At 41.3% G+C, this 16421-nt stretch overlaps 1 protein-coding gene across 1 annotated transcript; it reads left to right on the top strand.

The window, feature by feature from the left end:
* Positions 1 to 770: 770 nt before the first annotated feature.
* On the top strand, positions 771 to 7373 carry LOC117451757 (ADP-ribosylation factor-like protein 4D). The gene is made up of 3 exons (XM_034090138.1): positions 771 to 925; positions 2232 to 2907; positions 6342 to 7373. The coding sequence occupies exons 2-3, from the start codon at positions 2464 to 2466 to the stop codon at positions 6504 to 6506; spliced, it is 609 nt and encodes a 202-aa protein (XP_033946029.1). The 5' UTR covers positions 771 to 925; positions 2232 to 2463; the 3' UTR covers positions 6507 to 7373.
* Positions 7374 to 16421: the final 9048 nt, after the last annotated feature.

Here is a 16421-nt window from a genome sequence, read left to right as displayed (position 1 = left end):
ATAAAACATTATGACATTCCTTGTTTCTCTAATAAGGTTTGCACACCTACTTCTTCCCTTTGCTGTCAAACAATTCAACAACTGCTCTTTTAAGATTCCAATCATCAATCAGAAAAGGCTGAAAAGATTCCAACCTTGTAAAGAAAAGAAAGAAAATACAGACTTTATTTAAATACCTTTTGTCTTCCATTTCTAATTACAATTAACATACATGTATTAACATAAACATAATGACATACAGTATTATTCAGGCTTTGTACAAAAAATGACAATTAAGACTTTTGGAAAATATTGTTGTGTTTATTTCTATACATTTTGAACATAAGCAGAATGAATGTGTTTCATTTACAAGGAAAACAATGTGACTTGTTTGGGGCTTGAACAAACAAATTCGACTAACTCACTAACTAACTAACCTTATAACGTGACATAAGAAAAGGAACAACATGATTGATATTGGCGAATTGTTGATTATTGGAAAAGAGACGTGGGACCTGGTGTAAATTGAGAAGTTCAGTCTGATTCAGTCATGTTGTACCAGGCAGATACACACTTCCCTGCCTTAATACAGCTTTTAATTTTAATTTTTCAATTGTCAGATGTATTACAATGTAGATGATGTATAGGCTATTAGATAATTTTGGTAAAGAGTGTTTCGGACATTATGGGCATTCCCTCTCTCTCTCTCTTTGCCCCTCCCACGGCTCTGACGTCAGCAGCGGGGGTTCGCTCGTGCTTCGCTCGTGCTTCCTTCAGCGCTGCCTCCATCCCGCTGCCAGTCTTCGTCGGACCAACCTGGGAGCAGTATCCGTCCTGCGGCTTTAAAAACAATCGTATCGGGATTATTTGGCGTTAAAACGTGGATACTGTTCGACAATTCGTCTTACTGCAACAACAAGCTCAACAATATTTGAAGTGCTCACAGGTGAGATATATCAGCAGTTTTACAACAAATAACCTACGTGTGTTGACTTTGTTAAAGCGGAGCTGTGTGTCCTTCCGCTGCGAAGAGACAGAAAATAAAGCTGCCTACTTTTCCCATTGAATTTAAACTACGTTATTCAATCGCTACTTGTTTTTTTGTACTATTACTTATAAAACATGTATGCACACATGTTTTCTATGTATTTTTCCTGGGTTGCTCGTGTTTGAATCTGTCTTAGTTATCGAATTACAAACCGGAGCGTGTACAGCCTGTTTATATAACTAGCTGCAGTTAGCATTAGCATTAGTTGAGACTACTTTTTTTTAAAAGACCTTATTGGAAACAGACTTGTACAACAACATGACTTTCATAGTTTTATAAGAAAAAGTCGAAAAGGTACAAGAGCATACAAAAGACAATAATAAACTTAACAACAATTGACTAATCATTATACACCTACAAAGGGCTAGGACTTTTTACATACATCTCTTTTTAAATTGTGCTTAATAGTTTAATTGCATTTCTATTTTTAATTCATTTAATGTTTTTAAAAAAATGAAGGAACTCATTTGGAAATACATAAAATGTAGGGTTTGCTCTTATACATTTGGATGTATGAATATAAAACATACATAGAATAACTATTATTGACTATAAAGTTGTCTAAAGTGAGCCGTTTTGAGAGAATTTGTAAATCACGTTTTTTTGGGAAAAGCCAATAATCCACATCAAGCAATAAAGCCTCAAAATGCATACAAACAGAAACAAGTTTAAACAGTTGTTTCAGGACAACCGCATAATACACATTTTTAGTTTCTAGACCAAATCGCTGTTCAATGATGGATGAACACCGATTTAGAGAAGTTGATAATACAAACAGGCTCTGCAGGATTCTCCTCTGCTGGAAGCTGTTTTTCCAGTTGTGTGCAGGAGACGGCTCGAACACACACACACACACACACACACACACACACCTTATGGCCCACAATAACTCCTGTCCTGCAAATGACTCACTATTCATTGTGTCAGAACAAAAAGATAAGCTGCAATAAAGCTAAAGCTTTAAATGTTTAACCTGTTCATACAAAAGGGAGTTAGTTTAATCAAATCAGATCAACATTTACAAACTAGTTTTTGTAAACGGTGAACCCAGCAGCATGTGATGATGTTTTTAAAGTTAAAAGTGTAATCGAAGCTGATGCAGTGGATTTAGCTGCACTGAAAGTCTCTGGCAGGCTAATTACTGGCAGCCCTTGTTAAGACAACTGTCTGATGTCTCCCCTCCCCCTGTCTCTCATGTCCTCAGTGACTGCAGCTCTATCCTGCAGCAGCCTTTGAACTGAGGCCAGGAGTGTGCCCTGCTCTCCAGCCAAACCACTCCTCCTCCTCTCTCCCGTTGCCTCCAAAGTGACACACTTTTTTTTTGTTGCTGTCAAGGACACTGATTGCACGTGATTCTCAGGGAGACAGTGGGAGTTATCTGATTCTCAAGTCCTATAAGTCTCAGGAAGGAATATCTCCCTTTCCAGGAGCTAAACATGGGGAACCAGCTAACAGACATCGCCCCCAACCCCCCGTTCCTCCCCAGCTTCCAGTCATTACACATCGTGGTGATCGGTCTGGACTCTGCGGGGAAAACCGCCCTCCTCTACAGACTCAAGCTGCGGGAGTTTGTGGAGACGATCCCCACCAAAGGCTTCAACATGGAGCGGATTAAAGTGTCCATGGGGACCTCCAAAAGCAACAGCACCACGCTACAGGTGTGGGACGTGGGCGGCCAGGACAAACTGCGGCCCCTCTGGAAGTCCTACACCAGGAGGACGGACGGGCTGGTGTTCGTGGTGGATTCTGCCGAGTCGGAGCGCATGGAGGAGGCCAAAGTGGAGCTGCACAGGATCGCCCGGTCCGCAGAGAACCAGGGGGTGCCGCTGCTGGTTCTGGCAAACAAACAGGACCTGGACGGAGCCGCTTCAGCTGCAGAGGTAATTATTGTTGCGTGAGAGGCTTGGTGTTGTTGTATAGAGCCGAATTATTGCTCATCTAATAAGTGGGTTAACATTCAAATATATATAGGTTAATTTCGCCAATTAGTTCAACGAAGTATCGACCTACAATTCCAAGCATACTCCGCTTTTCCAATGCTTTTCCAATGCAAGGGTTGCCTGCATGCCGTGTGTCCGTATCTTCGTAGGGTGAACAAAACGAGACCTTTGAAGAGGTGTCACAGGCTCTGTTAAATGATGAGGTGCACTTTTACTATGTTGTGGTGTTTTGTAGAAGAAGTATTACTTTAGTATTTGAATTGCAGCTCCAGCCAAAGTGAGTGATAGTATCTCAACAACAGTAATGAATGAAGATTAGAAACTATGGCCAGATATACGTTATCAGATGGACTGCATGTGTGTTACTTTACTTACCGGTACTAGCAGCACAGATGGTAAATGGCAAACAATACGAAACACATCATACTAGGGATCGACCGATATGGCTTTTTCTAGGCCGATACCGATACCGATTATTAGTAATCAAGGAGACCGATAACCGATATTTGGAAGCAATATACATTTGCAGTAAAAAAAAAAAATCTTGGTGTCAAAATGTAGAATAACACAAACTCCAACACAACTCAACACAACTTCTTTGAAATGCATTTAAGCATATATTATATTATGTTTAATTAACTTTTAAACATCTTACAACTGGTTTCCTCTCTGTGCCCTTTTCTTTAGTGCAGCCATCTGCAATGAGTTAGAGAGAGACAAGAAGTGGGGCTGCAGGCTGACATGCTTAACGAACAATAATGCTTAATTTATTATATCAAACCAATGCCTGTCTGTCTAGCATCACAATAAGCTGCTAGCAACTGCAAAACACTAGTGCTAGCTAATGTTTTGCAAACTATTAAAAGTGAGGCTATCACAGTAGACCTAACGTTAGTCTAGTCGCCTCACTTCTAATATTTTGCTCAACATTTGCTAAATACATGTTGGCTAGCTAATGAGCTTCACATATCAACCTGAAAAACTGCTCCACTCGCAGCCCCTCCCCCCTCCGCACCACAGTTACTCCACTGCGAGACGCTGCACGCAACCCCAACTCTGACTGACTTCCCGCGTCCCTGTGTAACTGGGAAGCTGATAGAATTGGATCATAAGATCGTGGTGTTTTTGCAGCTTCAGCATAGGGGATTGGGATGTTTATTGAACTTCGGTTTAACACATGCGGCTCTGCCACTCAGTGCTGCTGCTTGCTTCAGTCTGTGTCTGCGTTCTTTCGCACCTGCCTGTAATCTGAGAAGGTCCCGCCTCTGGCTGGCTCCTGCCCGGAAATCTTCAGTAATAGCCTATCACAGTGTTTCTCAAACTTTTTCATACCAAGGACCACTTAACCAATAAAAAAACACTCGCGGACCACCTAACTCCACAAATATCCCAAAACACATCGTTATTCTAGAATAGATTACAAATCACCTGAAAATGGTACAAAGAAGTGGCAACGTGTGTGATGAAGGTGTTGAACTGGGCTATATCATGCAATTGAAAGTTAAACTTAAGCTCGCTCCATTGCGGAGATATTCACGCGAGAGTACGGAAAACTTAAATAGATTAATTTATTTCAAATGTGAAATGTTACCAAAATACTCACGGACCACTAGGGGGCGCTCACGGACCACCAGTGGTCCGCGGACCACACTTTGAGAAGCACTGGCCTATCAGATAGCGCTGTGGGCGGGACATTGCTCGTGTACAGAGAGTGGTGACTGCAGCCAGAGAAACGGCCGCATCAGAGCCAACGTTTTATCGGCAATTTGATAAAAAAAAGGCCGATACCGATAATCGGTCAAATGCGGAATATCGGCCCCGATAATCGGCTTGGCCGATTATCAGTCGACCCCTACATCATACAACAGGGTTTCCCAGGAACAACATAATTGTAAAACACTGTTTTTAAAACTGACTCAAGGGCAGCAACTATTTATTTTCCATAGTTGATTAAAATGCCTAGAAAATGCAAAAAGAAGTCCCTCACGGTTGACTCGTTCAGATGGCTTGTGTCTGTCTGTTCGTCAGCCGTCAGAAAACCCAAATGTGTTTCAGTCCATAATAGTGTTGCACGGTGTACCGATACTTGAAAGGTACCGCGATACCCTGCCGTTAAAAACGGTACGATTCCTCCGTTTCATTAGTATCGGTACTTTAAGAATGACGGGGAAAAGTACTCGCCGTTTTAATAAGAGCCGTGTGTGTTCAGCGCTCTGCTTCCACTCCCTGCACTGCAGCCGTGCCTGCAGTCCCGCTCCTCTCAAGCACGTTCTAAGTCCCTCCCCTCTCTCTCGTGCATGCGGCCACGCGCTAGCTGCCAGTGAGAAAACAAGAAGCATGGCCGCTGCGCCTCGGCTTGTTGACAAAAAAGACGCCAGAAGTCTGTGAACGGGCCGTTCAGGTGTTCAGAGCAGAGCTCCCTGTCGGAGCGCAGAGCGTGATGTGCACTGAAAAGTTTTTCTGTCGCAATATTATCGTTGAGCTAGCTAACTAGCATACATTGTCACTATCTGCTAACGTTAGCTTTAGCCTTCGTTTTCTAATAGTTTTTTTCATAGGCTATAAACGGAGGTGGTATAAGTATATATCTTGTACTTGAGTAAAAGTAGAAGTACCCGGGTCTTGTACTTGAGTTAAAGTAGAAGTACCAGAATGTAGGAACAATCCTGCAATCAAAATGTTCCTCAAATAAAAGTACAAAAGTATTATCATCAAAATATAGTTAAAGTAGCGACAGTAAAAGTAGAAGTACTCAGGTCTTGTACTAGAAGCACCAGAGTGTAGGAATACTCTGTTACAGTAAAAGTACTGCATTCAAAATGTTCCTCAAGTAAAAGTATTAAAGTAGCGACAGTGAAAGTAGTCATTGTGCAGATTGGTCCATTTCAGAATAATATCTGATATGTTTTATAATGATTGATCATGAAAGTGTTCTCAAAGCTGGTAAAGGTGCAGCTAGTTATATGTTAAACTCACTGCTACACAATTAAAATAAATGCTTTTATATATATTTATATTAGATGTGACTCTTTGGCGTTTCTGTTATTATTGACACTGCTGCTTTTGTTGTTCTGACTGCTAAAATCATCTGTTATTCCTAATTTTAAAGCCGATATTCCGTGTTTCCCTTTTTTTAAGAAAAGTATCGAAAAAGAATCGGAATCGCAATTCTTGACTTGGTATCGGTATCGAAACCAAAATGTTGGTATCGTGACAACACTAGTCCATAATGAAAGATATTACTAAACCTGTTGTGTTCCTGTTCCTGTCATTACGTTACTGTCAGCAGTTTTGTTCTGCAGGGATCCGTGGCTTGAAAGTGATCAGGCTTGGTAGAATGTGTTGTGACTGACACATCCTGTCCCCTGTTTCAGGTGGAGAAGGTTCTGGCTCTCCATGAGCTCAGCTCGTCCACCCTGCTCCACACTCAGGGCTGCTCGGCGCTGGACGGCCAGGGCCTGCAGCCCGGCCTGGAGAAGCTGTACGAGATGATCCTGAAGAGGAAGAAGATGCTCCGAAACAGCAAGAAGAAGAGATGAGGCGGGGGCTCCATAGACGTTACTTTTTGAACCGCTACCTGTCTGAGGGCCTTCTCAGCAGACCCATCTGACACTTTAGGAACTCAAGCAGGTGAAACCAGAGGGCTAGTCCTTCAGACACGTTGGGATGTCTCCAACCAAGATCAAGGTTCTCCAGTCTGTTCCAAACACCTTCCTTCACTCTGGACATTGGACCGAGCTGCTCCCTTTGGGACAGGGCCTGCTCCTTTGGGACAGGGCCTGCTCCTTTGGGACGGGGCCTGCTCCTTTGGGACAGGGCCTGCTCCTTAGCACTCCCCCCTCTCCCCTCTCCCCTCCCCCCTCCCCCACCCTTAAAGGGGCACGGCTTAGAGCTTCAGCTCCAGGGGGGGCTCAGAGGAAAACGTGCAATGTATATGAACTGATGCACTCACTGCAAAACTGAAGGATATTTGAACCGCTGCTTGTATAAACGGTAGAGGCAGCAGAAAGCTGCAGGCCTGGTCTGATCAGAGCCCCTGTCAACTTGCAATGTCACACTTTACTACAAATCCCTATGTTGCACGACGTTCACCCAAATCTCTGCTTGGGAATATTTAGACAACGCTTTTGTTGATCAAAAGAAGACTATTTAGTTTAGTAACCGCCCTGTTATATAAATGTCATTGGGACTGTAGTTGTGCCGCCAGCGTGACGTTTACAGCCTGCAGACGCGCAGTTCACCGTGTTTCTCACTCCTCACCAAAGTTATTTCTGCCTGTCACAGTTCGGTGTATTTCAGGGTTGGCTGAATGGTTGGTTGGTAAATTCAAACAAGACATAGTTTTTATATTGTGTACGTTTTGTAAAGTGTCAACATGAATAAATTATTGAGTAACTTTGGCATTATTTGCTGGAAATGTGTCTTTTTTTTTAAGGACAGCTAATCAGATGGGATAATGTCACTGACCTTAAAGGAATGGTATGCTCATGACACTCATTTTTAAATAATTATCATCCGATAAAACAGACCAGTCTCTGCCAGTCTTTCTTTTTAATCCGATGACATTATCAGTGATTTTAAACTGATTATATACCGAAATAACATCAACACTGTGGGCGCCGCCATTTTCCGGACGTGACGTAATCCATGCGTTTGGTTTTCGAAGACACGTTGATCTCCATGTTATTTACTGTAGTTTCTCTCTTCAAATATGCCTCACTGTATCGCGAAATATTGCCACAATTCTGATAGGAACAATCCACGGGATGCTCGGTTCCATCTGTTGCCAAAAGGTAAGCGTAAGAAGTACATTCGGAGGCAGTGGCTAGCGAAATGTGGCCGGCCCGAACCGAAAGATTCACAGGCTCATGTATGCAGCGAACATTTCAAATTTCCGGACGACTACTCTGAGAGTATGATAAAACATAACATGGGATTTATGGAACAACCATTACTTAATGGAGATGCAGTACCATCGGTCTTTCTGGTGTCATCACCGACCAGGACACCAGTTCGGCCAGTTGAGAAATCGCCCTCTGCAAGTGTGAAGCGACGGAGGAGCAGAAGTAGTGCTCGGAGTAAGAATAAGGTATGTTATAGCGCATTTCCATTGCAGCGGCTAGTCCCGTTTTAACGTCCTTTAGCGTCCAGGCCAGGACAGTTTTTGGTGGCCTTTCCATATAGCGTAGTACCGGCTAGTGTGTATTTTCCCCCAGTTTTTTCCGGCCCCATAAAATCGTGATTCTATGGCCAGGGACAATGAAGCTGAGTATGCTAAACTAGAGAGGGAATCGCTAACAAGGGTGGTACTACATGCATACATATAGTATCTTATCATCTTCCCATTATACACACATGCATTTCCAAACATCTGGACTACCTATGTTGCAAATGTATTATCTCTTCAATTTACACACGGCATCTATTGCACGTCTGTCCGTCCTGGGAGAGGGATCCCTCCTCTGTTGCTCTCCCTGAGGTTTCTCCCATGTTCCCTTTAAACTGGGGGTTTTCTTCGGAAGTTTTTCCTTGTACGATGTGAGGGTCTACGGACAGAGGGTGTCGTATTGTCATACTGATAAAACATCAAAACTTCTTCCTCTGCTGACGAGTCCGAACTCAAATATTCAGCCATGTTTCCGTGTGTTGACAAAGTGAACGCTTGGATGACGTCACGACCATGACGTGACTACTGAAAATGGCAAAAATGGCGGCGGCATAATGTTTCACTAAATACTGAAGTTTTGATTAATTATCTAATGAGTGGACCATTCCTTTAATAATGACGGCCTTAATATCCACAGACTTGTCAGAACATGCCTTCAGGCGTGAGCTGCTGCTGTTCTTTGGAAACTATCAGTGACTCATGCCCACGGGTTGTTACACATTGCATATACAGCTGGAAGAGGGAGTGGACAACACAAGTGAAACATACATCACCTGTGTAATGTGAAGAAATCCACTGAAACTGTGTGTAAGGTGTTGAATCAACCCTACAGTAAATTGTGGTTTGTATGTCTTGGAATTTGACATTTAAAGGGGACCTATCATGCAAAATGCCCTTTTTGATGTCTTTTATACATAAAGATGTGTCCCCGGTGAGTCAGGGAACTCACGCAGCGTCAGAAAAATAAAACCCTCTCTTTTCCTCCGTGCGCAAATCTCTAAGAACGGGGCTACAACGGAGCTGATCCAGATTTACCCACGTGGGTGGACCAAGCGGCAAACTGGGGAAGAGCCGGGACGCCAATACGGCAGTGCCACCAACTGCAGTTCATATATTGGCCGATAGGCGATGACTGCAGAAAGGAGCAATGTCCATAGACCCCCATGTTAAAATGCCCAACTTTACAGCAGAAAAAAACATGTTTCTACCCCTGGATGCAATAAATATTATTATGTATATAGTTAGATTCCACCTTCCATGATTATGAATCTGTGAGTGAATTGTTTTCTAGCGCGACCCTTTTATTTATATTAGGTCTTAAAGTGTTGAACTCTGACATCACTGTCGAGCCGTTAGTGGCCGACTCCGCCTACTAAGGGCTTCTCGGCAATTCTGCAGAATCCTATGGGTGACGTCACGGACCCTACGTCCATTTATATAAATGGGGTGGACCCACGGCACTATCAGAAACGTAGCTGTTTCAGAAACAATTCCCGACGTGTTTTGGACGTAATAGTCTTTGTTTACATTAGCAAGCATCGCTAACACTCAGAGCTAAGCTGTACTGGAGAGAGCAGGCTTGTTTGAGACACATTGCGGCTCGCCTCGAAAGTAGCCGATCGCAGCCGGGGGAGGTGTCAAAAAGCTCATCTTAAGTCGGACAGCTCGGACTTGGAGTCGGCTTGACTGGCTGGGTTTGCAATGGCGAAAATTCCATTTTACCCACTGTAGACAAAGGTGATCTCCATTGCTTTATATAGGTTTGTTAATTCAGTCATGATGATGAACCACACCAGTGACTGGGTTCCATAATTAGAAATGCTCCTCCCTCTTAATCTTTGCAAAACTGATAGGTGGACGGGCTACAAATGATCAGTCCCTTCAGATCCGCACACATGAAGCTTAATGAGCATGCATTGAACAGACCTGCTGCTGTGTTCATTCTTTAGCTGCCATTTCTAGGTAAAATCATTGAAAAAGTTGTTTTTCAACAGTTGAGTAATTTCTTGCATTTAAATAGTTGTTTCGATGTGTTCCAGTCAGGCTTTCGTCCAAACCACAGCACTGAGACTGCTTTTGTAAAGGTCTTTAACGACATCCACTTAAACACAGACAGTGGCAGAACTTCAGTGTTAGTATTATTAGATCTCAGTGCTGCGTTTGACACTGTTGACCACAGCATATTACTAGACCGACTGGAAAACTGGGTGGGACTTTCGGAAACAGTTCTAAATTGGTTTAAATCCTACTTAAAGGATAGAAACAACTTTGTTTCTATAGGTAAATACACATCTGAGTTGACAAATATGACATGTGGGGTTCCTCAAGGCTCCATCTTGGGGCCTCTTCTCTTTAACATCTACATGCTACCACTGGCTCAGATAATGAAGAACAACAAAATAAGTTACCATAGCTATGCAGATGACACACAAATTTACGTAACAATTTCACCAGGAGACTATGCTCCAATTCAAACACTGAGTAAGTGCATTGAACAAATCAATGACTGGATGTGTCAGAAATTTCTCCAATTAAACAAAGATAAAACTGAGGTAATGGTCTTTGGAGCCAAGGCAGAACGTTTAAAAGTTAGCGCTGAGCTTCAGTCTGCAATGTTCAAACCAACAGATAAAGCCAGAAATCTAGGTGTAGTCATGGACTCTGACCTGAGTTTCAACAGTCACATTAAAACAGTTACTAAATCAGCCTACTATCACCTAAAGAATATATCTAGGATTAAAAGACTAATGTCACAGCAGGATTTGGAAAAACTTGTCCATGCCTTTATCTTCAGTAGACTCGACTACTGCAATGGTGTCTTCACAGGTCTCACTAAAAAATCTATTAGAAAGCTGCAGCTGATTCAGAACGCCGCTGCTCGAGTCCTCACTAACACTAAGAAAGTGGATCACATCACTCCAGTCACATCACTCTGAAGTCTTTACACTGGCTTCCTGTGTGTCAAAGAATAGATTTCAAAATATTGCTGCTGGTTTATAAAGCACTGAATGGTTTAGGCCCAAAATACATTACTGACCTCCTGCTAAACTATGAACCATCCAGATCTCTCAGGTCTTCAGGGACTGGTCAGCTTTCTGTCCCCAGAGTCAGAACTAAACATGGTAAAGCAGCGTTCAGTTATTATGCTCCAAATATCTGGAACAAACTCCCAGAAACCTGCAGGTCCGCTGCAACTCTTACTACTTTTAAATCCAGCAAGAAGACTTTTCTTTTTGTCGCTGCTTTTAATTGAACTTTTCATATCTTAAACTGCACTGTAACTTTTATCCATGTACTTTTTCTTGTAATGTTTAATTGAACTATTCATATTTTAGACTGCACTGTAACTTTTATCCATGTATTTTTCCTTAATGTTTATTTTATTAGCTTTTCTTTTTTAATGCTTAATGTCTTTCATTTTTTTTTGTAAAGCACTTTGAATTACCCTGCGTTGAAAAGTGCTATATAAATAAACTTGCCTTGCCTTGCCTTTAAGCTTTATGATGTGTACAACATGGATGTAATTTGATTTAATCTTGCCATTTGAAATGATGTATTCAATAAATAAGGTTAAACCAAATCATTACATTACAATAGATTTTATTTTAATGATTTGGTTTAACTTAAAGAGAAACTTTATTGTTATTGCACATATTACAGGTACTGAGACAACGAAATGCAGTTTAGCTTCTAACCAGGTACAACAAGCAGTGAAGTGGAAAGTAATGTCCACAATCTACAGAATAACATATAGAATGAATTGAATGATGAATAAACAGTGGGGTATGAATACACTAGATATCAGCCTGTGAGCAGTATGAACAGTGTGTATGAATACACTAGATATCAGCCTGTGAGCAGTATGAACAGTGTGTATGAATATGCTAAGATATATAAAGTATGAAAACGGTAAGCAGTATAGTATAAAATATATAGATATTAATTTCATGATGATAAACATTGTGGAACAATGATGAAAAATGGGAATGGATGTGGCGACGTAAAACTGACACAAAACAACAACAAACTTTTGCCAGCCAATTGGAGAGTTTCATCAGCAGCACGTGGTAAAAACCACCAATGAGCGCTCAGCTCGAGATACCAGCGAGCCGTTTCCCATCAAGCATTTCGCTTCCACAGCTCGTCGAGAGCAACTGCGCCAACTCGCCTCGCCTCGCTCTCAAGGCTGCGGGCGTCTTTGTCCCGCGAGATTTCAAAGTCTCATGTGGGCGAGACTCCAGAGCAAGTCGGACAAAATGACTAACCATCATGCAACGCACTAGCAAGACGTTGATCGCAACTGCGCAGGTCTTGCTTGTCTCAAACAAGCCTAGCATGTGTGCGAAGATGCAGGAAATAAAAAGGAACTCACCTTGTGGTAAACCGGCAAGAGAGAAAGCCTTTGAGCTCCAGACTGTTTCAGAAATAATCCTTCATCTAATAATCCTTGCGTTTCATCACTGCAGCATTTTAGACAGTATCTGTCAGGTCCCACATAAGCTCCGCCCCCTCTTATTTTGATTTTTTTTCAGAAGAAAAAAAAAGAAAAGCTTTATACCCAGAATCAGCACTTTTGTAAGAGGAAGAGAAATAGAGGCATATGAGGCATGGTTAGAATGGGTGATCCGTTTGGTATTTTGAGCAAAACACTTCATAGACATGTTTTTTATATATCTGAGACCTATGCTATTGCCTACAAATAGCATAATAGGTGACCTTTAAAGGTCTCCTATCATGCAAATTCACTTTTTGATGTCTTATACATAAATGTATCCCCGTTGTGTCTGTAGACTCACAAAGTGTCCGAAAATACAACCCTCTCTCTTTTCCTCCGTACCCAAATCTCTGATACAGATTTGCTGCGGTCATGAAGGCTGGCTTTACACCCACGGCCCTATCAAAAACGTTGCTATCAGCAAGCATCGCTAACACTCAGAGCTAACCTGTACTGGAGAGAGTATAGGTTCATCCCAAGCGGCAAACTGTGGGGTAGAGCCGTGAAGCCAATACGGAAGTGTCACACACTGCAGTTCATATATTGGCCGATAGGCGATGGCTGCAGAAAGGAGCAATTTCCATAGACCCCCATGTTAAAATGCCCAACTTTACAGCAGAAAAAAACATGTTTCTCTCCCTGGCTTCATACATTTTTATTATCGATATAGTTAGATTCCACCTTCATGATTATGGATCTGAGAATGAATTGTTTTCTAACGCGACCCTTTTATTTATATTAGGTCTTAAAGTTTGTGCATAAATTAGGGCGTGGTCACATTGAGTGACGGCTCTGTCAAGTGCCTGCCGCTGTTAGCTTCTTGTCTCTCTGCTAGCTGCTCCGTGAAGCTAGCTACAGGGACTCTGCCTGCTCAGCTCATCCAGGGAACACAACTTGTAGCCGGCCGTGGTTGTTTGTTCTTCATGCTTATATATCGGACTATTGTGACTCGCTCTGCGGTTAAAACAGACGGTGCATGAATGCGGTAAGTAAAATTCGAGTGCTTTATTTATGTGTTAATGATTTTAATCAGCTACGTAATGAATGGTAAGGCTTGGGTTAGCATGTAAGCTAGTGGTAGCTACATCGGTGCTAACGATTGTAATCGTACCCTCCAAGTTAAAATCATAGACTGTATATATAAAGGTTAAAACGAAATAGACAAGTGTTAAGTGGGATAATACTGTTGAACAAACGGCTTCTGTTTGAGGTTGATAAAATAAGGTTACATCCTTGTAACTTAGAGAGATATTTTATTATGTAGGAGGAACTGTATGCATCTAAGGTTAATTTAAATTGGCTATGCTCAAGTATGTAGACAAGTTAATGTCGAAGTAGTTATGTGAAATCAACCTCACAATAAGATGTGTGTATATTACAATTATTAATGTCATATTTCAAGATGATTACTTAGATATTACAATATGGTTGGTTGAGCTGGAGCATTATCGAGCTTACAAGTTAACGTCACAGTCATCTGAAGAACGAACCCAAACCTTGTTGTTTTTATTAATTGCATTACCAAATGGGTATCAAATAAACAGTAAGCATTGGTAACACAACTTCCAAAGTTACAGTAAAATAAAAAGGACCCTGACTCGGACAATACACAATCCAACATGTCCAACAGAAGAGAATCAGTTATATTGTTTGTACACATGGTACTTTACATATATATCTGTTTGTTTAAGGTGTCCAGGTGATGCAGACAGGCTGGACCAGAGAGTGAGAGACAGAACTGGACTCCTCACAGCAGTGAACTTCAGCACCGGTACAAAGACTCTTTTTTTCTTACTGTACAAAGAATCAAGAAAGATATTGGTTTAAATGAATGAAGTATTGACTTGAATACACTGATATACATTCCAATAAACAATACTAAATACTAGATCACCTACACATCAGTTAAGTTGAGGGGTTTTTCCATGCAAAAAGTTACATTTAGATATTTAGCAATATGACTTTGTCAGCTTTCTAATTTAATGTATTGAAGGCAAAGATTTATCTCTCAATATTGTCTGTAAAAAACGTGGTAAAAGTGATTCTTTCAGTGAGACAACAGAGCAAGCTTCTACAGTTGCACTACGTTTTGATAACAGTTAAATATTATTTTGATAATAACATATATTTCAATGTTGATGAACTTCATACTGTTCATTCATAATCTGATTGTCTTTGTAGCTCATTGTTTAAATAAAAAAAAAACATTACAATTACAAAATAATTATATCTACAGCCCCTAAACACACAAACACACCGCTTTCATAAATAACACACTTGTTCTGCAATAATATGTTTTATGTTTCCTGTCATTTTTGTTAGGAAAGGACATACCTGAAAGACACGACATGTTCTCCTTCTCTGAGGGTCAAGAAGAACATCCAAGAGGATCATTAAAAGCTGATGCTATGAGATGTTAAGACCAGTACAGGACATTCACTATAAACAACTTTTATTGTAAAAACAGTCAGCTGATCGAATGCAGCTATTTCCACATCTACACTCCATCCGCTGATTATTTCTATTTGCCTCACTTTATGAGCTTCACAACATGTAGCCTACCTTGTTTTGCAACGTCACAAATAAATGGGGCCAATCTTCAGTCAGATGTGAATGTGTAATCTAACATGTTCAGTAAGAATAATGGACAAAAGGAGTGCAAATACAAATACAATTTATTGAAATGTGAACCAAAAGTTAATCAAATGTTTTAAATAAAAAGCACATATGGCCAGAAGGTGTAAACCTATTAAATGTATAAGTAAACACATTTAGTCAAATAAAGTGACAGACTAGGCATGTGCAGTTGGTATCAGCTTTGCCCAGCATGGGCTCCTCCATCAGGCCTGGTCCTCCTCGCAGAGGAAAGACCCTCAGTCCTCTCCAAACCAACAGACAGGACGTCCATCACACGGAGGTTTCTCCCTGAAGTCTCTGCAGCCCTCTGGACACCACGCTGTCTCAATCCGTCCACACTAATAAATGCTTTAGACAATAAGAAACATAAAGTTGACTGTTGAGTTGCTCCGTTTTTTTAGATTGTCAATACTATTACTGTATAACTAATATCTCAGGTTAAGAGGCACATTCAAATAAAGATTGGTCTTTAAATACATTTTGTCTTTTGAATTGTTTGTCTAAAGTCAAGGATCTAGAACTGGTACTTATTTTTAATGATACAGTCTGGTTATTATGCTGTTGGCCTCACAGGTAAGAGCACTAACTAGCTACCATCACATGTACCTTAGCTTGACTTAAATGTATTAAACGTATGGTTAAGTGATATCAAAATATAAATAACTAATGTCATGCAAACATATTAATATTTGCTTGATTCCAGAGTTGAATTTAGCACAATTGCATACAAACGTTAAGGGGTTTTAAGATTCTGAAGTATTATGCTAAAAACTCAATAACTTAGATTATTATTTATAGTTTTGCTGAATAGTTTCATGGCCGCTTACCTTAGAAACGTAAAATGCGACGGCAGTGTGTAGATGGGGAGCATGTTAGCTTAGCTTGGTAGCTTCAGCTAGCTCTGGAACTTCCAGCTGGGTGGCAGCAGGTCCCGCCTCGGCTCCGCCTCTTTGCCCTTATTTGGAGCAGGCTGGAGAAGGCGGGAGTTGAACTCTGACGTCACTGTTGAGCCGTTAGTGGCCGACTCCGCCTACTAAGGGCTTCACGGCAACTCTGCAGAATCCTATGGGTGACGTCACGGACCCTACGTCCATTTATATATACAGTCTATGGTTCATCCCAGAGCCATTTAATAGAAGAGTTACGACATCTCCG

Source organism: Pseudochaenichthys georgianus, chromosome 8, assembly GCF_902827115.2.
Source record: "Pseudochaenichthys georgianus chromosome 8, fPseGeo1.2, whole genome shotgun sequence".
In the NCBI taxonomy this organism is placed as follows: domain Eukaryota; kingdom Metazoa; phylum Chordata; class Actinopteri; order Perciformes; family Channichthyidae; genus Pseudochaenichthys; species Pseudochaenichthys georgianus.
The sequence above is the reverse complement of the archived record's forward strand: the minus strand, read 5'-3'. Positions and strand labels throughout refer to the sequence as shown.

Coding starts and splice junctions, on each gene's coding strand:
- LOC117451757 (XM_034090138.1), top strand. CDS start 2,464: ATGGGGAACCAGCTAACAGACATCGCCCCCAACCCCCCGTTCCTCCCC. Junction 2,908..6,341: donor GAGCCGCTTCAGCTGCAGAG/GTAATTATTGTT, acceptor CCCCTGTTTCAG/GTGGAGAAGGTTCTGGCTCT.